The 23348-nt window shown below is 41.4% G+C and overlaps 1 protein-coding gene across 2 annotated transcripts in view; it reads right to left on the bottom strand.

The window, feature by feature from the left end:
• Positions 1-23348, bottom strand: part of kcnq3 (potassium voltage-gated channel, KQT-like subfamily, member 3) — a 95036-nt gene that overhangs the window by 5298 nt on the left and 66390 nt on the right. For both annotated transcript variants that reach the window (XM_012852639.3, XM_036131310.1), the window contains 10 exons: positions 19039-19129; positions 18812-18938; positions 16338-16510; positions 15650-15823; positions 14230-14340; positions 11531-11626; positions 11306-11400; positions 9586-9612; positions 2496-2695; positions 2302-2407 (listed from right to left, as the gene is read on the bottom strand). In XM_012852639.3, coding sequence (XP_012708093.2) covers positions 2302-2407; positions 2496-2695; positions 9586-9612; positions 11306-11400; positions 11531-11626; positions 14230-14340; positions 15650-15823; positions 16338-16510; positions 18812-18938; positions 19039-19129 — 1200 coding nt within the window. The remainder of the gene's footprint in view (positions 1-2301; positions 2408-2495; positions 2696-9585; positions 9613-11305; positions 11401-11530; positions 11627-14229; positions 14341-15649; positions 15824-16337; positions 16511-18811; positions 18939-19038; positions 19130-23348) is intronic.

Below are 23348 nucleotides of genomic sequence, written 5' to 3'. Positions count from 1 at the left end.
TTTCACAGGGTTAATCACTCATCTCACAGGTCTTCATGCTAGATTAAATTCCTGCATTATGTCAGCTGTGTGGCCTATAGATGTATCAGCACACTGTTAACGTGTGTGAGCTCTGGTTTACATCACTGCTGTTGATACATTTAACTTTGTCCTGCTAAAAAGAAAGGTTATACTGCGCACACAAGCTGGAACCCGAGGGCTAATTATAGTGTTCCACGTAGAACTGAGAGCAGTTCGCACCACTGATATACTGTAGAGGAACCAATATAATCCTGATTTATTAGTGCAAGACACCAAGGGCAAAAATAAAAACAACAACAACAAAACGTCAGCAAAGTAGAACCAAGTACATGAGACATTTTGAGATATAATTTTATCTCAGAACTAAGACCCATCATGGTGGTTTTCTAAAGTGAAACGCTAATCATTCTGGGCTCCTTGGGTGACCACATGCTTTATAAACCAGGAAGTCCTTGTTCATTTGTCCAAGATGAAACTCTTAGACTTAGAGAGGCAGATTTCACTTCTTGAGCACTTTCACGACTCTGTTGGAACCCGGGTCTTGGGTCTTTCTGCTCTGTGTTTGAATGTTTTCACTGTCCATGAGTGGGTTGTTTCTGGGTACTCCAACTTCCTCCCAGAGGACTTGGGTGTGAGTGTGTGTGCATGGTTGTGTGTCTCTCTCCTGTGATGGACTGGCGACCTTGCCAAGGTGTACCCTGCCTCTCGTCCAGTGACCACTGGAGATAAAGACCAGAACCCTCACAACCCTACATGAATCATTATTGTTAATGACCCTGGACGGATGACTCTGAAATTTTCCTCCCACCAGTCATACCTTCCTATAATCCTATTAAAGCCCCGTTTACACTACCCTTGTTAAAGGTATACTATGCAACCGGGGTTGATTTTCCAGCGAGGCTCCCCCCAGAGGGCGAAAGTAAAAGTGCACTGTCGTAAAGATGCTCAGCTGTTCTGGTTTCTCCGTCAAGCCAGGCGTTGTTGTTTTGAGCTTAGCAGACAGGCGAACGCAACGAAAAGTCGAAAAAACGGCAGTAAAAACAATGACTAACACAGTGAAAGTATAAACATCAGGGTTTCCCGCAGCGCTATCGGCCGCCTCGCCAACATAAAAAAATAAAATAAATAAATAATAATAATAATTAAAAAAACTTGATATGCTTGCATGTTTATTTGACGTTAACACGCGGTTGTTTGTTGTTGTTTTCGCGTGTGCATATAGTGAATAGCAGGGCAAAAACACATAAAGTTCTCGCCGTAAAGCGAGACTTCTGAGCCTGTGTGTGCGGGCCGAGGGCTCTTGCAATTGCAAGTACGGTATTTCCCCCACAGACCCCCAGGGCGGCCGAGAAAACCTTTGTTCCACCTGAAATGATTCATTTAATCATCCAAAACGGTATGGAACACATTAATTAACTGAAAAATGTTGCATAGTATGCCTTTAAACCGATCCGAGTCGAGACCAGTCCGAGCTTGGATCAGTTAACCGAGCCGAGCCTCGTTCTGACGACCGTTTACACACCACGCTATCACGGTTCCTTGGTTGCTCCTCGCCTCCTAGTGACGATCTGCGGTACTGCTGCTCTCTGGGATTGAAGGCGGGACAAAGCAAATCAAAATGGCGGCGCCCGTAACATTCAGGATGTTATGGTTAGACAGAGTCGGCTTTTGGGACGTGGATAAGACAAATGAACGTCTATTAAGGATTTACAGACGCAGGAAACAACGACAGACACTGAGGTTCATCACACTGCTAAGCAGAATCATCTCTGGAAATTGTGTTGCACGGTAAGGAAGCTAGTATTATTATGAACGTCTGAAATTTGTCTGAATGGAGTGTGAATCGGGACGTGCAGCCAGACACGCCGGAAAACCCGCGGACTGTCAGCTGACTGTAAGGGCATGACGCGGTCTGCTCATGCGCTCTTTATCAGATAACCGGGATAAAAAAAACCAGGCCGAGACCTGCTGAGAATCTGGTCTGCATTTAGTGAGGTCTGGTTATGTTTAGCTCGGTTTAGTTCAGTCTGCTGACCATTTACACACGAGAGTTATCTCGGTTACTGAGCTCGGACTGGTCTCGGCTCGGTTAAAAAAGGGTAGTGTAAACGGGGTAAATGTGGTCTTGAATCATCTCCATTCATGCTTCTTAAGGATCTTTCAAAAATGCTTCTTTAGATTTCGCATTAGTTTCAAGCTTACAGTTCAATATAACTGTAAACTGAACGTGGTAGATTACTCTATACTGCAGAACAACCCTCAGCACCGGCAGCTTCTGACCTGACTGCCCTGATGACCAGTTTCAGTGTCGGGATCATCTCCTCCAGGAGGATCTCTGGAGGGAAGCCCCGGTCCTCTAAGACTGGGTCTGCAAGAGCTCCAGCATCTGGACGACAAACACCAGAAAACACAAACTCAACAGATGCACACCGACCACCAGAGGTGATCCACTCTCGGGTTTTTTGGGTTCTTACCCTCAGAGCTCTGGCGCAGGGTGTAAGCCTTCATGCGGAAGGCGGTGCGGAAGCGTTCGCGGTTACTGAAGCCGGCCGGTTTGGGCTCCTTGGACGGACTCTCCTCGATGCATTCGGCGTTAACCATCGGCCTCTTGGCCATCACCACTGACGGCCTCGCGTTGGACTGGCGAACCCGCTCCAGCAAACTGACTTTCTGACTGGAGTGGAAGAGGAAAGGCACAGGACCTCACTGATAAAACCAACCTTTGAACTAACATCCTGTCTTATTGATATGGATTGCTTCACTGATTGCAGAAATAGGGGAATCAGGGCTTTCACACACAAATTAAGGCTGGGATTGCAACTAAAAGATGAAACAGAGTGTGGAAACATTTCCATTAGGGTTACAGTAAATATATATAAAATAATCTGGTCCAAATTTTTAGATCTACCAACCACTGAACCTTACTTTAACTCCCCTCTGCTGTCAATAAAACCTGGCCGTAAAATGGATATCCCCACCCAGGTCAATGTTAAATCAACACAATTCACTCTAATCAGTGACTTCTCTGCTCACTTTGGGACAGATTGAACAAAGAGTCTGAGGGAGAACCTTTGTCAAAAGTTACAGTTTCCCTGACAAACCTTTTCATTGTAATAATGTAGAACAGATTACTAGATCAATGTGTGCTTCTGTGCTTTTTTGTCTGTCTTGTTGTGTCTCTGTTCTGTCTTCTGTAACCCCAGTCGGTCGAGGCAGATGACCGTTCATACTGAGCCCGGTTCTGCTGGAGGTTTTCCTTCCTGTTAATGGGGAGTTTTTCTTCCCACTGTCGCTTCATGCTTGCTCAGTATGAGGGATTGCAGCAAAGCCATGTACAATGCAGACGACTCTCCCTGTGGCTCTACGGTTCTCCAGGAGTGAATGCTGCTTGGAGAGACTTGATGCAATCAACTGGTTTCCTTATATAGGACATTTTTGACCAATCTGTATAAAATGATTGAATTTGACTTTGTAAAGTGCCTTGAGATGACATGTTTCATGATTTGGCGCTATATAAATAAAATTGAATTGAATTGAATTGAATAAACCTGGCCCTCCCATTGGCACCCCTGCTCTTGACATCGTCTATATCCTCCATTTTGCCAACATGACAGCATTTAGTTTTTTAGGTTTTCTGGGCCGTTTTAACGGTCTCTCAGTCTGGGCCAATGGGCGACACAATCACAGGGGAAGACTGCTGATTGGACAGATGTCCAGAAGACAGTCCTTGGCATCCTCCAGAGGGAGGGGAAGCTACAAAAGGTCATTGCAGAAAAAGCTGGTCATTCACGGTTCTGTATCATTAAAGGTTGGTAAGAGGGACGCAGTCTGGTAGGAAAAGGTAAGGTGCACCAGCAGCAGGGGGAACCACAGCCGTCAGAGGATGGCCAAGTGAAATCCATTCAGGGATTTGGGGAACTTCACAAGGAGCAGACTGAGTCAGGAGTCATCAAGAGACGCTATGCACAGACAAAGATCCTAAACATGGGCTGTAAATGTTGCATTCCTCGTTTCAAACCTCTTCTGAACCAGAGACACCAGAAGCGTCAGGACTGTCACTCAGTGGTCCAACGTCCTCTTTTCAGATGAAAGTAAAAGTTTACATTTCACTTTTAAATCAGGTCAGAGTCTGGAGGAAGAGTGGAGGGGACCAGAGTCCACGCTGCTTGAAGTCCAAGGTTTCCACAGTCAGTGATGATTTGAGATGCCATCTGAGGTTTTGGTCCACTGGGTTTTCTGAAGTCCACAGTCAGCTCAGACATCTACCAGGAAGTTTTAAAGCCTTTCATGATTCCCTCAGCTGACAGAAGGTCCTGATTTCATTTTCCTGCTGGATTTAACAGACTATGGCCACAGTGCAGCTAACCTGAAGGCCACTATTTACGAAGCTCTGGGTTCCTGAACACCTCAGCAGAACCTCAGGCTGATCTCCTCCATGCCACGCCGCATCGATGCAGCGATTCATGCAAAAGGAGCCCAGACCAAGAATTGAACGTTTCTGTTTAAAATATCCACCTTTTGTTGATCCTATGCAATATTCTATTTCAGCTGAGACACTGAATTTTGAGTTTTAATTATCTGTAAACCATAATCCTCAAAATTACAGGAAATGAAAGGTTTGAAATATTTCACTACAGGTGTAATGAACCTATATATGAGTTGACTTTCTGAAATGAACTTCTTCGCAATATCAGACATACCTTTAAGAATTTCTGGACCTTTAGCTGGAATATCTACGGAGAGGAGGGAGGTTTTTGCTTTACGTACTGGGAGAACTTCTTCATGCTCTGCTGGTTCTACATATCAGAGCTTCCCATCAGGCAGAAGGAAGCATCAAAGAGCCCAAGGAGATTGGTCTTGTGACAATATTTGGCAGCACAAAGACGCAGCTCCCTGGGTAAAATAAGACTCCTGTGTCCCTCGGAAGAGGCAGGGAGGTGGGGGGGGTGAGGGGGGGGAGTAACCGGAGCCGACACCGGCCCAAACGAGGCCTCTGAAACGTGGAGTGTTCTCAGCAACTTTGCTCCCACAGAGGACACAATATGAGCCTCTATGTGGCCCCACGGCAGAATAGGGACGGCAGATTACGGCGGTGAGAGGCTGCAGAAAGGGGAGGCTTTAAAGGAGGAGAGAATCTTCTTTCTGAACGCTCCACGGCGAATAAAGAGCAGAAAATGAGATGTGATTATCCTGCGGATCCGTCTCTAAACGAGTCGACAAAACAGGGAGGGAAAAAAATAAATAAATACACATCTTATCTACAAGCGCTCCGATAGCTCACGACCCAAAGTTCACTGAGGCTGCACAAATCTGTTGTTCAAAGAGTGCTTTGCAAGTGAATTTCTTGTAGTTATATCAAGCGACAAAATGAAACTTTGTTGAGATAAAAGGGATCACAATAAAGCGGGAGTAGAAGATCTGAAAGGGCCTTCTGGCAGCATCAACAAAACGCCCATCCACCGAGTAAATCACCTCTCAGACGGAGGATCGTTTTCTGTTTGTGTTGCAGGGGAAAGATCCCAGATTAGCCATGAAATTGTTGATAAAAGGTCTAATTTCACAAAGCACAGAACATGGCTCATCAGGCTTTTGTCCGAGCTCCCAATGTTGTTGCGGTTCCTGGCAGAAGTCCACCTTCTTCCCCTCAAAGCAACGAGATAAAGTCCGACTCCCTTTTTTCCCAGCTGCTGATTCTAAAGGACTCAGAACCGTCTCTGGGTCTTTGTTTCGCTCCCTCCTTCAGGATCGCACATGGTTTCATTGTTTTCTGAAGAGAATCACAGGCGGTTTGATAGAAAATGATAATCTGAGCTCCACAGAGGAAAAAAAAACAACAACCCTGATAGCTTAACGAGGAGCTGAGAGAAGAAATGAAACCATGAGAACTGAGAAGCAGTTGGTGGTAATAAACAAGGACCTACACCTAATACGCTGAGACTTTCAAATTAACCTACGCTAACTGGTCAATTTATTCAAGAACACCCATTCAGTTGCTTTCTTTAGTCAGACGTGGTGAAAACGACTTACTGAAGTTTAAACTGCGCGCCAGAGCGGGGAAGAAAGGAGATTTATGAAACTTTGAGGGTGGTATTGATGCTGGTGCCAGATCCACTGGGATTTTCACCTACAACCAACTCTCTGGTTTACATACCAGACTATGCAGATTGTATACAATCTGCATAGATTCTGTAAAGCTTATCTGCCATTATTTATCTTGTATTATAAACCCGTTAATACATATATAATCCTTCTCCTAACATTCCTGTATATTCTGTAAAATCTGTGCATATAGCTCCCATATTTATATTTATACACAACATTTTATAGTCCCATACTATTACTTTTTACTTATACATACACTTATAAATAATATTTATATCCTGTATAGCATTTCTGGATAGATGCAAACCACATTTCGTTGCTTTGTATAAAGTTGAATTCTATTCTATTTTATTCTACATAGGTATTTATTTCAGACACACAAGTATATAATAAATGACAGTATATGTCCATGTAACATAAATTAAAACAGAAAAGGGTGTATTGGCAGAAGCAGTAAGCTTATAATGCTCACCCTCCAAAACCAATTTACATTAGACTAGAAAGAAAAAGATGGCTACATTTTATAATACATACCAAAATATAATTTTAGGAAAATAATTATTCTACAATAACATTTTGAAAAAAAATGTAATGCACCCAATATCTTACTGATGTTAATTGCATTCACACGATTCATAATCACATTATTCTTAAATATGTTTTTAAACCTTATTAATGTTGTACGGTCTTTTAGCTCCTGATCTAATTTGCTCCCTACATCAGCCCCAACAAAAGAAACACAATGTTGTTTTATATTCGTTCTTGCTTTTGGTTTTCTGAACATTTTATACCCTCTAAGATCATAAGCACTGTCCCTGATCAAAAACAGACCCTGAATATGTACTGGTAACAAATTATTCTTTACAGCCATGAGAGAGAAAATATCCAGTGATCTGCAAGAGATGAAAAGGAAAGAAGCTTAAATATTCACTAAGGTATGCTGAGAATCATGTTTTAACACACAGCCTGTCGACCTTGAAGCTGAGGAGCTACAGCAGCAGAGGACCGCACCGGCTGCTGCTCCCTTCAGCTGAGAACAGGAAACTGAGGCTGCAGATTCACCAAAGCAGGATAATGACAGATTGGATCAATGTCTGGTCTGATAAGTCTGTATTTCAGCTACAACATCCAGATGGCCGGGTCAGAATGTGGAGGAAACGGCATGAAAATCTGGATCCGTCCTGACTTGGAACAATGGTGGTGGTGTTATGGATCAAAATCTCAGAAATGTTTCTGACACCGTGTTGCATCTGTGCCACGGAGAATAAAAGCAGTGACTGAAGACAAAACGGGGTCCAACTTGGCAGCAGCAAGGCGTGTCTAATAAAGTGGCCGCTCCTTCTGCAGCCACATTCATGGGAAAAGCCAAGTTCAATTTGGCTCATTAAATGTACCGACTGATGAACTAATCATCACCAGAGTGACCTGGTAGTTTGAAGCAGAGATAGTGTCTCTCAACGCGATGCCCGGGTGGAAATATATCACCAGAGGCCTTAAGCCTGGTCCACACGGCAAGACTTTAAAATTGACGGCTGATTTTCAAAACCTGAGAGATGCCACACATGAAGATAAAAACAAAAATTGTCGATATAACAGGTTTGCTCGGGTCAAACGGAAAGCACAACATATCACACACAAACTGATTTCATTAGGGAAATCAGAAAACCTCTCAGGATCAAACATGAGTTCAAGGTAAATAAACACGGCATACTCCAGAACACTAGGTGGCGGTAATGCTCCTTTAAATTGGTCGCTAACCACAGAAAAAAACCTAAAGAAGGAAGAACAATGGCCAAAGTTTATAAACTAATTTAAACAGATAAAAACATTACAAAAAGAGACGGCGCAAACTGCGCCTTACGTTAGCTGCATTATGATATATACAGGTGAGTTGTTGTTGTTTTTTTTAAAACGAGCAGGCTGTCTGCTCGTCTGTCCTCAGGGGGACACCACACACACACTAGGATATCGGGACAAGACAATCCAACATGTTGAATATTCCCGTTTTGAGGTTGGAGTGGTCCAACGTCACTCCACATTCGGCAGGAATATCTCTTGAGATTATCTTAAGAGCCATTCAGATAATCGGGACATGTCGGAAGAGGAAGATTGGGGCAAAAATTGAGCTAATTATCCTGAACCTGGTATTACAGAAGCAGCTGTTCCTGCTCCCCAGTCTGGGAAGCGTTAATAGGGTCCAGAACCAAAGTCAGTTGTTCCATGGAGAAAACGATTAATCACTGGTTTAAAACATTTAAGAGCTGCTGATCTTCACAGGTGTCGACACACTGCAAAAACGGAACTAAAAATAAGTCAGATTTTCTTGAACTTAGTGTATTTGTCCTTGATTTGAGCAGGTAAATAAGATTATCTGCCAATGGAGTATTTTGACCCCTAAAATAAGATAATTAGATATATTGCTCTTGAAGTAAGATGATGGAGATAAATTGTTCCTATTTTAAGTGCAAAAATCTTATTCCATTGGCAAATCATCTTATTTTCCTGCTCAAATCAAGGACAAATGCACTCATTTTAAGAAAATTCAACTTATTTTTAGTTTAATTTTTGCAGTGCATCCCTCCAGATTCAGGCTTTAGATCGCAACGTCCTCACAGAAAGAAATCCAAGAGGTTTGCACAAACATCTGCAGGACGATGATCCAGAACATCAGCAGATCTTCAGCAGAAATGCCTGAAGATCAGATTCAGCTCAGGTTTTTTTTTTTTCAGTAAGGTTAAAGCTACTGATCCACATTTTTACACCTTTAAAGATATCTTCTGTGTTGTTTTTTCCTCCTTTTATCCTCCGAGCTGTGTTTGTCTTGTACTTTGGGATATTTCCAGTACAGAACCTTGGTGAACAGCACTGCGGTAAAACACTTTTCACTCATCTTTACCAGGGGTGGCCATATATAAGGTGGGTGTTGTAAGGGCAGAAGTCCCATAATGAGCTCAGTAGACCGAAAGTGATAAAAAAGATGAGGTTTTTTTTTTAAATTTACACCCAATATTTTCAGTGTAATCGCACATTTTGATGGACTGTAGAAACTCATTACTGTCACTGAGCTGAGTGATAACGTGGAAATCCATCTCCCCTCAGACCCCGTCTGCTCGTCTCCGGCTCCAATTAATGGACCTAAACTGTCACTCATAATTCGGTCAGGACTGATGGACTCACTAATAAGTTTTCAAAAAAAACTATCCTCCTCCTAAACGGTGTTAATGTCAGAGTGGGAGACTGCAGAACAGTGGGCGTTCAGGATCTTAGCCAGTCGTTCATCCGTGTCATGGACCGATGCGTTGATATGTGAAGCTATTTAGAGACAGACTGGGTGGTGTATTTTAGGAAATGTTCATTATTCCCTCTCTGCAGTTTGTAGGACTAATTAAACACATCATAAAGTCTTTACGGCAGGCACGGCTCTGTAATTTACAGCATCTCTGCAGGAGCTCAGTGACTTACCTCACCATTGCCTCCAAGGTGTCCTTCCTTTCATACACACACAGGGAGAGAAAGGACAAAAAGTCACATACTTACACGAACCTCAGCGATTATTCAAACTCTGACATTTATCTACACAGCCATAAATGCAAAACCTACACTCTTGCAAAGCCTCTGGTGTTTTAAGGCGGTACTAAGCCTTTTTTTTTTCTCTGCACCTGCATGTGGAGGTTGAATCTGTAGCTGGATCAGGCTCCTGTCGGGTTCAGGAAGTTATCTTGGAGATGTCTTTTCTGCTGTTGTAGTTAAGCTTAAAGGGGACTTATCATGCTTTTAAATGCCTTCCTTTTCACGTTTAAATCCTTCAGTTGTGGTCTATATAAAATGGAACTGTAATCTTTTGGTCTGAATTCCTCATTATTGTTGCCCTACAGCCCCTGTTTTACCAGAGATCTGTGGTTTAGTCTGAGAACAACTCGTTTTGGTGCCGTCTCTTTAAATTTAAAGGAGACACTTCACACCCCGACCCTCTCCAGCCCGTTCGGCCATTTTTGTGGGACGGTGTAGTGAATTGTGTGAGTTAATACACCCGCCAACCAAACATTTTCACTTCTCCACTTCTAGTTTCCGAATCCTTTAGCTTGGACTACAAAATCACAGCCAAAAAAAAAAAAAAAGAGAAAATGGCAGATTCACAAAACTGGTAAGACAGAAGTCCAGATCATGTTTAAAATTTCTGCAGTAAAAACTGTGAAGTAATCATTCAAAGAATATAATAGAGGACAGAGAAAACTGCCAGAATATAAAGATATCTATGCAGCACCTGAAGAGACCACAATCAACTTTCCAGGCATAAGCAAAACGTATTTAAAGGGCAACTCACCCCCAAATCAACTATTTCTTAACAATAAACTGTTAACATGGTTGTCTTATAGTACTACTTACATATCTTGGTCAGTATTTTTGACAAATTAGTGGATATTTGTTGAAATCCTGCTTTTTTTCCTAAAATCGTCAGAGTGGTACCGTCATTGGGTTAAACGGTGAATTTCGAATAATTATTCAAAGGTTTTTGTGATGTAATAGGAGAAACTGGCAAAACGTTTTAAAATTGAATCACTATCCTGAAATTACCATTATTATCTTATATATATAACTTCATTTTGACATAATGTTACTCTTTGTGACATTACTAGCAGTATAAATTTTGATATTACTAATGTCATTCTGACTAGTCAAAACTAAATTACAGATATATGTGATAAGAAACGACACAGGAATGGCAAAATAGATTGAATCTTCCTAGGTAAAACTTAATTACAGACATCTGTAATTAAAGTTTTTACTAGTCAAAATATAATTACAGATTTTTTGAATAAGAATTTTGATTAGGCAAAATTATGTTGCAGTTAACAGTAATGCTGATTAAATGTTAATGGTATTGCCATAGAACAGCTGCTGCCTCGTACTGAAACCCACCTCCACTGATTTTGTATATGTTCCCTTTAAAGTCACATAAAGCCCTTTTTTTGGCTGAGGGTCACAAACATCTCATATAAGGTTGTAAACGCATAAGGAAATGAAGGACTACTGATCTAGAAAACTTTAAAATATATGTCAAAAAATCTGGTTTCTTGAGAGGAAAACGTGAAAAAGGTTTTGTTAGAGGCTCTGGCATGCAGGAAACCTGAATAAATGTTTTTTTTTGTTCTATGCATGGAGGACGAATAGATCCACGTACCTGAAACAGGGAAGAGAGATGATTGTTTCATAAAATCTCCACGTGGCAATAAGATCTTCCCTGATTGGATTGGTGGAATAATACCGCCAGGCAGACTGGATTCATGAACACAAGATAAGGTCAGGTAACTGGATCGATATTTGAACCAGGATGCGGTCTGATCCCGCACACGGCAACCAAACAGCGCACACACGTACGGTTCTGACTCAAGGTGTCGTGTCTCACCTGGATAAGACCGGCTGCCGGGTGTCGCCGCTTCTCAAAGTGCTTCTGTCTGTGCTGCTCCTGGACCTTCAGAGCCAAGCCGGAACCCAGAATCCCCTGCAGTCGAAAAACCAAAGACACGGCTCAGTCTGTTACCCTAAAAATATAGTTTAAAAAAGAGCCAACCTCCTGGTAAAGGACCCGTTCTGTCAGATCGCTCTTTGGTCTGTTCACAATGACCATGTTCATCTTGGTTTTTAACAAGTCAAGCAGCCCGGTCGGCCACATCCTGTAACAGAGGGACTCCTGGAGAGCGACCAGGAGTACGCTGCTGCCTGCATCCATTCTCCAACACACATGAACCAATTGACCCATTACCTTCATAAGCATAGAGTCAAGTTGAGCCGAGGCCTGGTAACGAGTCATTCATTTGGTTCAGGTCTCTTTAGTTTTCTCTGTGCTCCAAATGATCCACCATCATCGCACTCCACAAAAAATAGACAATCACATGGTTAAATTATGACCGGCCTGTCACCCTGATGTCTGTGGTCATGAAATCCTTTGACTGGTGTTGAAACATCTGAAGGAGACCACAGGCCCCCTGATGGACACCCTGCAACTTGCTTACTGGACAAAGAGGTCGGTAGAGGATGCAGTCAGCCTGGATCCCCCCTCCTGTTTGTGGACTTCAGCTCCACACCAACAACCCAGAGTTCACAGTGCCATCTTCCATCAATCATTGCATCTCCAGCTTTCTGGGGAGCATCTTCTCCCACCCAGGAACCGTCAGCACCAGCATCCCCCAGGGTCGTGTTCTCTGCCCTCTCCACTTCTCTCTGTACACTAACGACTGCACTTCAGTGGACCCGGCTGTGAAACTCCTGAAGTTTGCAGATGATGCCGCTGTCAGTGGTCTGATCCAGGATGGGGAAGAATCGGCATGCAGACAGGAAGTGGATCGGTCCTGGAACTGGGTGCTCAAGGCAGTAGAGATGACAGTGGACTTCAGGAGAACCCCTCCCTGCCTCTCCTCACCATCCTCAACAACTTTGTGTCTAACGTGGACCTCTTCCGGTTCCTAGGAACTTTCTCGGGTCCTCAGATGGTCCTCAAACATAGACACTGTTCAGAAGAACAGACAGCAGAGACAGGACTGCCAGCAGCACCTCAAGATGTCCAGCCTTCATCTTGTCCACTGCCGTCATCAAGCCTGTAATGCGCGGAGCTCTGGGAACCCGATATTCTAGCCGGACACAGTGTTTGGGTTTTAAAATGTTTGTTTCAGGACCGACCAGAGACAGAGGACAGAGACATGTATGTGACCAGATTATCAGCGGGCACTATCCCTAAAGGAAATCCAACATCTGGCAGAGAACACAGCACCACTTTGTAAAGAGCCTTGAGATGACATGTTTCATGAATTGGCGCTATATAAATAAAATTGAATTGAATTGAATTGAACCAGAACCTGGACCCAGCGAGGGCGAGGCGAGCGTAGGAACAACAGGGTGGGAGCACACAAACGCTGAGGCGCTGACATGCAGGCAGAACATGAGGTCCCAGGTGGATTAACGTGAAGCTGATTACTCTGCAGCAGGTGTAGCTAATTATGGTCAGTGAGAGTGTGGCGGAGAGGTGGACAAAAAGCCCAAATCAGGACAGCGTCTGTTCGTCCATCACCGTGGGGTTTGGCTCATTCACAAAACAGAACCGGTCCAGACCACAACAAACAATCAGGTCTGCAGAGAGGATCTTCAGGACTGAGCTTCCCTCCTTCTAGGACCTGTACAGGTAGGTACAGGAGAAGGGCAGCTAACATCTCTGCAGACCTCACACATCCTGCATACAACCTGTTTAGACTTTTTCCTTCAGGGCAGTACTACAGAGCGCTGTTTAGAAAAAATAGAGACAGTTTTTCCCTCAGGCTGTCTCTCTGATCGACACTCCACCGTCAGAACACCCAGATCCAAACCATTCATGTTTGCACCAATCCAACCATGTCTTCTTCTTCATAACACATGTTTATGTACAGATTTATATTTATTGTTATTCAATACTTCAAATTTAAGTTTTAGATCCAGTTTATAGGAATGAGTAACAAGAATCAGGATTTCAGTTCTTACTGAACTGATGAATAAAGATCTCCTCTAAGACACTGCAGACGGCTGAAATCAGATGTTTCATTGATGCTTCAACCATTTGGAAACTAACAGGATGTTTCTTTAACTTTTCCATCAAGGCTGCAGGGTCTGCAGCACATTAAACCAGATTGTCAGCTGATGTGCAGACACAGGGCGGCCCACTCAGACTCAGAGCTGCAGGTGAAGTTATTGCTGTCAGTATTATTGTGAGTTTCTGTGAACATTAGGCGAGCTGTGTTCACTCCTGCAGCTCCAGGTGCAGCATTGTTACAGAAAATGAGAGAGAAGACAGTTGATGAGCTCCTACTGTCCACCAATGATCTGTGAAAAATACCAGCAATCACCACAGAGTCATTGGATGCAGCTACAAATCAAAAATAGTCTCATTCTCACTGTCAATAATGGTGTTGACCAGATTAAATTCTTTACCACTGGTTTGCTGTAATTTGTCTTTAAATCCATCAGAAAACAAAATTCTTTTGTGATTCACCTTTGTTTTTATATATATATGCTTTATTATCTGCAGCAATGCATCACGCCAGTTTACAACAATAACTGAAAATTAAGCCACATACTCACAGCAGGTAAAGCAAAGAAGGAGACTCCGATCAGAGCAAAAGTGCCGGCTAACAGTCTTCCAGCCCAGGTCTTCGGGGTTTTGTCCCCGTAACCGATGGTGGTCAGCGTGATCTGCAGCAGAGACATCATCAATACCTGAACTCTTTCACCTCTGTCAGTCACATCATCACCTTTATAACAACGGCGATGACAGCTGAGCATCCTACTTTGGCAGACCAGACACACAGCTGTCAGGAAACCTGAACAAACGTCCTTTGGGTTGAAAGACGACGGATTTAATGTGGAAAAAATGACCTCGTGTTTATGAAACCAGAGGCGTTCATTACTGCATAAAGTCGATCATATTGTGGATGTTTGACTTTCCTTTTTTTTACAGATACTTTTGAATGGGGAGAGGAACTCTTTGTCCGTTAAGTGTCATAAAATTGTTTATTTCAGTGTAGCCAATATCTTAAATGAAGCTGTTCTCTGTCACATATATGATGTTTCACTTTTTAACATAAGACTGTTGGACTTAGAAGCCACCAAATAAGACAAAATGCCGTCACTTCAAGGAAGTCGATTTTATTTAACCACAACATAATCTAACAAAACCTCTTATTGCTTAAAGGAAAGCCAACATCTGAGTAGTTGTTTCTGGTATTTTTTTTTTTTTTGGGTACAAAATTGGGAAGTAAAAATAAAATTACGCAGATGTTTCACAGTCTGACCACATACCAAACCACACGTTAGAAAACTTGATTCGTTCCTTAGAGGAAAATATTTGCCTATTTGATTATTTCAAGACAAACTGTTCAGCAGATCTTGCTAGAAAAGCATGGAGGAAATAAATCCAACATCAAGTCCAGTTTGATATAAGAATTAAAATCTTAGTTAACAATGACTGTATGGTTCCGTGCTTTAGCACAAGACAGCAAGTTTATGCCAAAGAAAATAAGTCTGATACTGAAATTTTGAGATCTTTAAGGCCAAAGAGAATGACCAAGGCTATCCCCAAATTCAAGGGTGGAAAATAAGTCTTCACCTTTAGTAATTAATACATAAATAAAACCAGGTTTTAGTCATTAGCAGTTTATGGCTCCTGTGAGAAGCACTAGATATCAAATTTTACCATCAAAAAGGTTATGATTGAAACTAAAGAACCCAATCTCTGTTTACTCAATACCTGGATGAACAATTAAATACTGCAAGTTACAACGTCCCTGAGAAATGTCTGCTACCATGACAGCTGGTTACTCATCTCCTGCTTAACTTAAAAATAAATCAGGATGTCATCAGCATAGCACGTGATTTATTTATTTCACGTTTTAATCCATTAGATTTCCACCTGTTTATCCAAACCACACAACACACACAGACATTTTGCTGAGCTGTTCCGCGTTGATGCATAGCCGACGTTAACGTGCAAACAGCTACCTACCAGCCCCCACCACAGCGCGTCGGCATACGTGTCAAAGTCCTGCTGCTGGGTCTGCACCGTGGGGTTTTCCTGGTCAGAGACATTGACCGAGCCGTCGTCCTTCTCCACCAAGTAGACCAGGAAAGATGCCAAGATCAGAGACAGGAAGCCGATATACCAGGCCGTGATCAGCTCCTGGAAACAAACCAAAATCCACAACTGTGAAACCTCTCAACTGGTAAAACCTCCACTCTTTATATCTAGAATATAGGCTATTCTTCACGGATGGATCAAGTCAAATGCATTCTCTCCTCTATTGACCATTTTGCCCTGAGAGCATTGATTAAACTCTCCTAGAGGGACAGGTAACTCTGAGCCACATCTTCAGGAAGTTATAACAGATACACACAGTGGCAGCAGAGGCTTAAGGTCTGCAGAGATCAGCATTTAAATCAATAACTCAATAACAGGGATTAACTCTCCATTTAAAAAATAATCACCTCCTAAAACACGGCACCTTCCAGACACCATTCTTTGTGTCCTTGTGGCTTTTTAAGAAATATTATATGTAAAAGACGGCTATAACCAAAAGAAAATAATTAATGATAAAGAACTGTTGTAATTCCTGGAAGCATTCGTTAATAGGATTATTTGGCCAGTCCCATGTTTGCCTATGTCGTCTCTCCCGTCCATTTCTCCTCCGCCTTACCTTACTGTGTGCGTAGATGGCAGAGCCCAGGAGTTTCCACGTGCCTCCTCTCCGGTCCATGCGTAGCATCCGCAGGATCTGCAGGAAGCGCAAGCTGCGGAGGGACGTGGCCAAGACGTTGCCCTGATTACGCACCGCCACCACCGGCACCGAGGCGATCAGCACGAAGATGTCTGAGGCAGAACGAGGAGAAGCTGTGAGAGGAAGCTTTCTCTGATTGACCCGACTCAAACGGCAAGACGTCTTTGTGGGAGGAAAAGAGACATTTTCTAAGACAAGACTTTAAAAAAGAACAACTAAATAACATTAACAAGATTTTGTTGGATTAAATCAAGAACAAGTATAAGAACACTTCTCTACAAAGATCTTCACAAGACAAAATTAGCGTAGGTCTACAGCAAGGGTGTCAAACATACGGCCCGCGGGCCGCATCCGGCCCGCCGAACAATTTAGTCCGGCCCTGTGGCTAAATGCAGTATCATTATTAAAAAAAATTTAAAAAATTTCCCAGTGTCCTGTCTGGCAATGTGGCAATAAGAAATTTTGTCTTAATGACAAAAAGAGCTCATCAGATTTGACTTTCACAAGTGGAGCAGTACTGCTTCTGCCATAGTGCTCCGCTTGATTTATGAATGTGAATAGTTTTATTATGATTCATGCGGGGATTATCTCAAATGATATGGACACTACAATGGGAAAGTAGGAGAGGAAAGGAAGAACAAGAAGAAAAAAAACAAAAGGTGAAAGAAAGAGGAGATAAAAGGAAGAGAATGATAAAACAATTATTGAAAAAAACGTGTACTTCGTTTAATTGAAAATCTGCAGTTCCTATATTGTCCACGGGGGGCGCTGTGTTTTAATCAGCAGATTAAGCTTCAGGTGTGGAAAAATTTAAATAATTTCTTAATTTTATCTGTTTGATGTATTTTCTCATGCAGGACAGTGTTTTTAAGTTCCAAAAAATGTGAATAAATGTTTTTCAACAGTGTATAATCACTGTGATCAGTTCTTATGCATAATGCACAAGTAAATGTTTAACTGAGTAAAAGTATTGTTGAAATTGCACATACTTTTCTTAAAAATGCTGAGGTTATTCATAATATATTGTGTAAAAGTGAAATTAATTTAATAAAAAAATCAACAACAAGTCCACATTTATTAGTTCTATTTAATCTTGCAATGAGTTATCTCGTGTGGCCCTCTTGAGATCAGATTAAGCTGTAGGCGGCCCCTAAACCAAAATGAGTTTGACACCCCTGGTCTACAGAGTGTCTAAATCTCATTGTTAGAAATACTAATCCTAGTTTAAATTGAAAAGGCTGTGAACATTTCACAGCATTAAAATCTGGGGTGTGTGACATCGTTCGACGGTACTGACAAAAGGAAGACGCTCAAAGTGGCAATGGTTCCCACATTTGGGGTGTTTTTTATTTTATTTTTCAAAAACAGGAAGAAGAGTCATAAAAAAGTCATAAATTATCTTAAATTGATGATTCTGTCAATGTGTAAATACGTGCATCATGAAAGGGCTTGTGTCGCATGTTGAGGTTTTGTGTGAACTCTTATAATTAGACCATGATTGATCAGCCAGCGCTGCAGGGACATTTACATGGAGCTGCTCCGCTCTGTGAGGACGGACAAAGCAGGCGTCCTCAGTGCTTCAGTGGGAGTTTTCAGGGCTGAAAACGGTTCTAAATCCAGACAAACCGAGGATGTTTAGCGCCTCCAGCAGCTTTTAGAAGTCCTGGCTGTCACAGGAACTGAAGGACAGCCTTTTCCAGGGGATGCTTTCTGGCCAATTACTGGAAATGTATTCTGAACAGCTGCTGGTTTGTTCGGGGCAACTGACAGAGCTAAATGAGATCCGATGTCAGAATAACTCCTCCTGCCTGCACTGCAAAAATAAAAATAAAAATAAGAAAATTCCTCTTGAAATTAAAGTATTTTTCCTTGATTTGAGCAGGTAAATAGGACTATTTGCCAATGGAATAAGACTTTTGCACTTAAAAAATGAACAGTTCGTCTCCATCATCTTATTTCAAATGAAATATATCTAATAATCTTACTTTAGGGGTAAAAATACTCATTCCATTGGCAAATAATGTTATTTACCTGCTCAAATCAAGGGCAAATACATTCATTTTAAGAAAATTTCACTTATTTTCAGTTCTCTTTTTGCAGTGTGGGTAGTTCTGGCTTTTTTTTTTTTTTTTTTTTTTTTTTTTTTTTTTTTTTTGTAGTTCTGGCTTTTAATACTTTAGTTGATGCATGTTTTCAGATGAAATCTACTTCTGTGATATAATCATCATTATTTTCTAGAAATAGCTCCCCCCCGCATATTTCAGCTATTTTTACCTTTCTTTATGCTTCAGTGTGTTTCTTTCAGTTTCACAAATTACTTATTGAGTACGACCTGCAGGGAGCATTTAAATTTCATCGCAGGACTTAAGATATTTAAGATTCCAGCTCCTTACCCAGGATGCACAGTGGCTTGCGGGCGAACTTCAGCCTCCCTCTCCATCCTTTGTAGCGACAGCAGCAGCCAGCCGCCCAGATTCTCAGTGCAAACTCTGCTCCGAATATGAAGATGGCAAAGGTTTCCTGCAGAGGGAAACCGGCCCATTAACTCGGTGCGCGTGTTTTTTGTGGCTGTAAGGTGTTTTTTTTTAGTTGCATTTTTCTGAAGAGGGGTCATTCTCACCAGTATAACCAGCCAGTGTGCAGAATCCTTCTCGTGTTCCCTGAATGTAGTCAGAATGGCCAGGATCAAGCATCCCAGAACGATCAGAAACCTGCAGAGACACAGAAACAACCGTTCAGACCAAAGCAGAGACAGCTTTCCACTGATTCACAACACAGACCACAAGAGAATAATGACTAATATTTGTAGGAAAAATCATCAGGGAAAGAGCAAGAATGCAGGACAACAGTAAATGCGTTGCTACTGCCACTAGAGGGCGCTGTTTCCTCTTACACTAGATAGGTCTGATCAGAGACTACAGTTAGAGTCTGGTTTTGGCTTGTTTACTTAAATAAAAACCAAATAGTGTACATTTAATCGGTCTCTTGAATATTCACAGGCAGGTCTTTAAACTCATATCAGGCTTAGTGTCATTTGTTGGTCCAAAAATGAAGTAAAAAAATAAATAAATCACCCATTATTGTGTTTCACTCATCTCTCCCAAACAAAATACAGTCAACTACAAACACTGAAACCCATAATAATGTTGATAATATCCTGTTTATTTTGTTTTATTAGTGCCTATCAACATTAAACACTGGTAAAGGTCATTGAACTTCACCAACTAAGGCTTTTTTTTTTTTTTGCAGATCCATCACATAAAAAGAAAATATTTAAATTACAGGTTAAATTACAGGTTGAAACGCAGCAAAACAACGGAGGCGAATGCTTTTACGTATATAGGTAATTAAATCCAATCAGATCAGGGTCAGCACATTGGTTTCATTAGTCAGTACGATCGTAGTTCTAAAACTTTAATCTATCAGATTATACAATGCTGCAGTGTAACTGTAACCATAACTGTAATAACTAATGTGCAATAACCAACGTGCAAAAATCAATCTAATTCACTGTGCAATAACCCGTGCAATAATCCTGAAAGAAGTGACTCCTGCTGCTATCAATAACTGTACCACAACTGTTATAACTTTGGGCAATAACTAATGTGCAATAATCTATTTAATACACTGTGCTATAACCTGTGCAATGATCCGGAAGAACTTCTACTACTATCACCAAGTGAATATATGTCAGTACATACAGTATATATGTAGGCATATATATATATCTATCATATACTATAATAATATATATATATATATATATATATATATATATGATATATATATAATATATATATATATATGGGTATATATATATATATGTGTATATATATATATATATATATATATATATATATATAGTATATGTATATATATGTATATATATCTATATATATATATATATATATATTATATATGTGTGTGTATATGTCGTGTATATATATATATGTGTATATGTGTGTGTATATGTGTGTATATATATATATGTGTATATGTGTGTGTATATATATGTGGTATATGTGTGTCGGTGTATATATATATAATTATATATATATATATATTATATATATATATTATATATATATATATATGTGTGTGTGTGTGTGTGTGTGTATATAACCGGGAAGAACACATGACATCGTCTGCCTACTCCGATTTCTTTTGTATTTTTATTTTTTTTCTCATTTTCTTTTTGATCCACTGTATATAGGAACATACACTGCATATAACTGAAGCACTTTTTTCTTCTCCTGACTATTGACTGACTATTGAGCCGATGTGACAAGTGAATTTCTCCAATGTGAGATCAATAAAGACTATCTTATCTTATCTTATCTTAAGATCAGTTTATGTGCTATAAAGTCATAACTTTTCAATTAGCAGAAACCCTGCTGGTTGCACTGAGTCACTGACCCTGAGCAATCGCTCCTCCTGGACAAGCACGTGGCGACAGTGGACAGTAGGTTGTATCAAGCCATTACCTAGTTGCAAGTAAAAAGGAAAATTCCCTTTCAACAGCCACCAGGAGAAGTTAGCCCCCCTGGAGAGCTGAACCCAAGACCAGCAGGTAAAGTGAAACCTTGATCTTTCAGCCGTGTTCTCCCTCACCAAGCAGCAAACCTACATTAGTGGATACCACACCAACCTACTGGTCACCCTTCCTGCTCCACTCTGCCCCAAGTTCTCACCAAGCCTCCGACATGCTCTCCTCTGGCTGCCTGGTCCGTCAGTCAGATTCAACATTCCTACTTTGGTTTGAACGAGTATAAAACTTTTAGTCAACTGGATGTCTTCAGCACAATAAAATATGTCGAGACGCATCGAGGTGGGACAACTACAACTGCTACACTGCAAAAACGGAACTTAAAATAAGTAAAACGTTCTTAAAATTAGTGTATTTGTCCTTGATTTGAGTAGGTAAATAAGAAGATTTGCCAATGGAATAAGATTTTTGCACTTAAAATAGGAACAATTCATCTCCATCATCTTATTTCAAGTGCTGGATGTCTAATTATCTTATTTTAGGGGTAAAAATACTCATTCCATTGGCAACAAATCTTATTTACCTGCTCAAATCAAGGACAAATACACTAACTTTAAGAACATTTTACTTATTTTTAGATCCGTTTTTGCAGTGTACGCGTGGTGGGATTAACTAAGACTTTGTGGTATTTTAAGTGCTGAACAGAGGAATTTGGTGTATTTGCTTTCTTAACGTGAAACAGCTTTTTTCCTCCAGAGATAACCCTGGAGTTGGCGAGAATAATCGATCTTTACTTGAGACGATCAGCAGATATAATCCAGCCTCCAAAGGTTTGTTCTGTTAGACGGAGAGCTACAGGGACGCCCAGGAAATGCAACACATGAGGAGCAATAAAAGTGATATCTTTAATAATTTATCAGGATGTTAAGACTTTACATGTTTCAGCCTGGACAGGATTAAGGGTTTACCTATGGGGCCAAAACCAGTTTTATAGTAATCATAAAACATAGAACCAATGTTTCAAACATGAACTGCCATGTTTAGTCTGGATTAGAAATACAAAAATATCAATGTTAAAACGCTTAAATTGACAACAGCTCCTCAGTTACACCTGGATCTGTTGTCGGCATTAGCCGAAGCGACCAAAGCTGTGAATGTGTAACGCTGAGGTCTCTCTGTGGCGCTCCATCACCGGCCTGTCGGACAGATAAATGGAGCGCAGCGTCCCGTCTGGGCTGTGATTGGCAATCAAGGCTTTCCTGCAGAGAAACGGCCACCAGGACAACAAAAAGGGGAAATCTATCTTCTTCTGAACCCTGGAGGTAATGAAGCTCTTTCTCCAAGCAGGAGACAAACACCTCCAGTCAGAACACAGACACTCGCTGGGACAACAGCTTCTGTCGGTTATTGTGACAACAGAGGTGGAAGGATGGTTTTTATCCCGGCGAGAGAAAAATGTCCACCAGTCTCAGCTCACTACGTCATTACAGGCCTGACAAAGACTGGAAAATCTACTGTAGTCAGTGCTGCAGTCACAGTAGATGTTATTAACAAATATAAAGATATTTAAACTCCAAAGTTACTTATTTTTTGAGATGTGACTAACTAATACTGCGGTTCTCAAGGTTTTCTGAAGTTTCTCTTTGTACTTGAGCTGCTCTTTCATCATCATATCCCAAACATTCCTACCAACTACTGTTAAGACTAGGCTTAAAACGTTCCTTTTTTAAAAAAAAGAAGCTTATATTAGTCAGAATATAAGCTTTGGCAACCCCTGATGGACTATCTGATCTACGCTCTGACCTTCTTAAACCAGCATACACTGTATGATCTTTTTGCCCTTTTTCGGCCAAATTCTTCAGTCATGCAAGAATTTTTTGGACCAGGCCGAGTTTCAGCGGCATTGTGCGTCCTGTGTCGTGTCGTATACAGGAAGTAACGATTAGCCTCTTATGACCACCTCCCCATCAAGAATCATACGGTCGGATGAAAATCAAACATGTTTGAAATTCAGTCGGCCCTCCTGAGGTGAAAGTGAGCGCCTCCTGCTGGTGAAGCAGAGCTACGAGCCGATTTCCCCCAACCTCGCGCACTTAGCATGTGCAAACATGGGATTTCTTCTTTTTCTTCTCAGAGGAAAACATAGGAGTGGAGAGAAGCATGGCGGCGGTGCGTGTGACATGGACTAAAACTACGGAGGAGCAACTCATTGCCAAGGCAGCGCTATTTGTTCTAGTGAGCCTCATGTTTAAAGGCATACTATGCAACATTTTTCAGTTAATTAATGTGTTCCATACCGTTTTGGATGATTAAATGAGTCATTTCAGGTTGAACAAAGGTTTTCTCGGCCGCCCTGGGGGTCTGTGGGGGAAATACCGCACTTGCAATTGCAAGAGCTCACGGCCCGCACACACAGAAGTCTTGCTTTACGACGAGAACTCCAT

Source organism: Fundulus heteroclitus, unplaced genomic scaffold, assembly GCF_011125445.2.
Source record: "Fundulus heteroclitus isolate FHET01 unplaced genomic scaffold, MU-UCD_Fhet_4.1 scaffold_42, whole genome shotgun sequence".
Classification (NCBI taxonomy): Eukaryota; Metazoa; Chordata; class Actinopteri; order Cyprinodontiformes; family Fundulidae; genus Fundulus; species Fundulus heteroclitus.
Note: the sequence above shows the minus strand (reverse complement) of the source record. Positions and strands in the feature narration are given on the sequence as shown.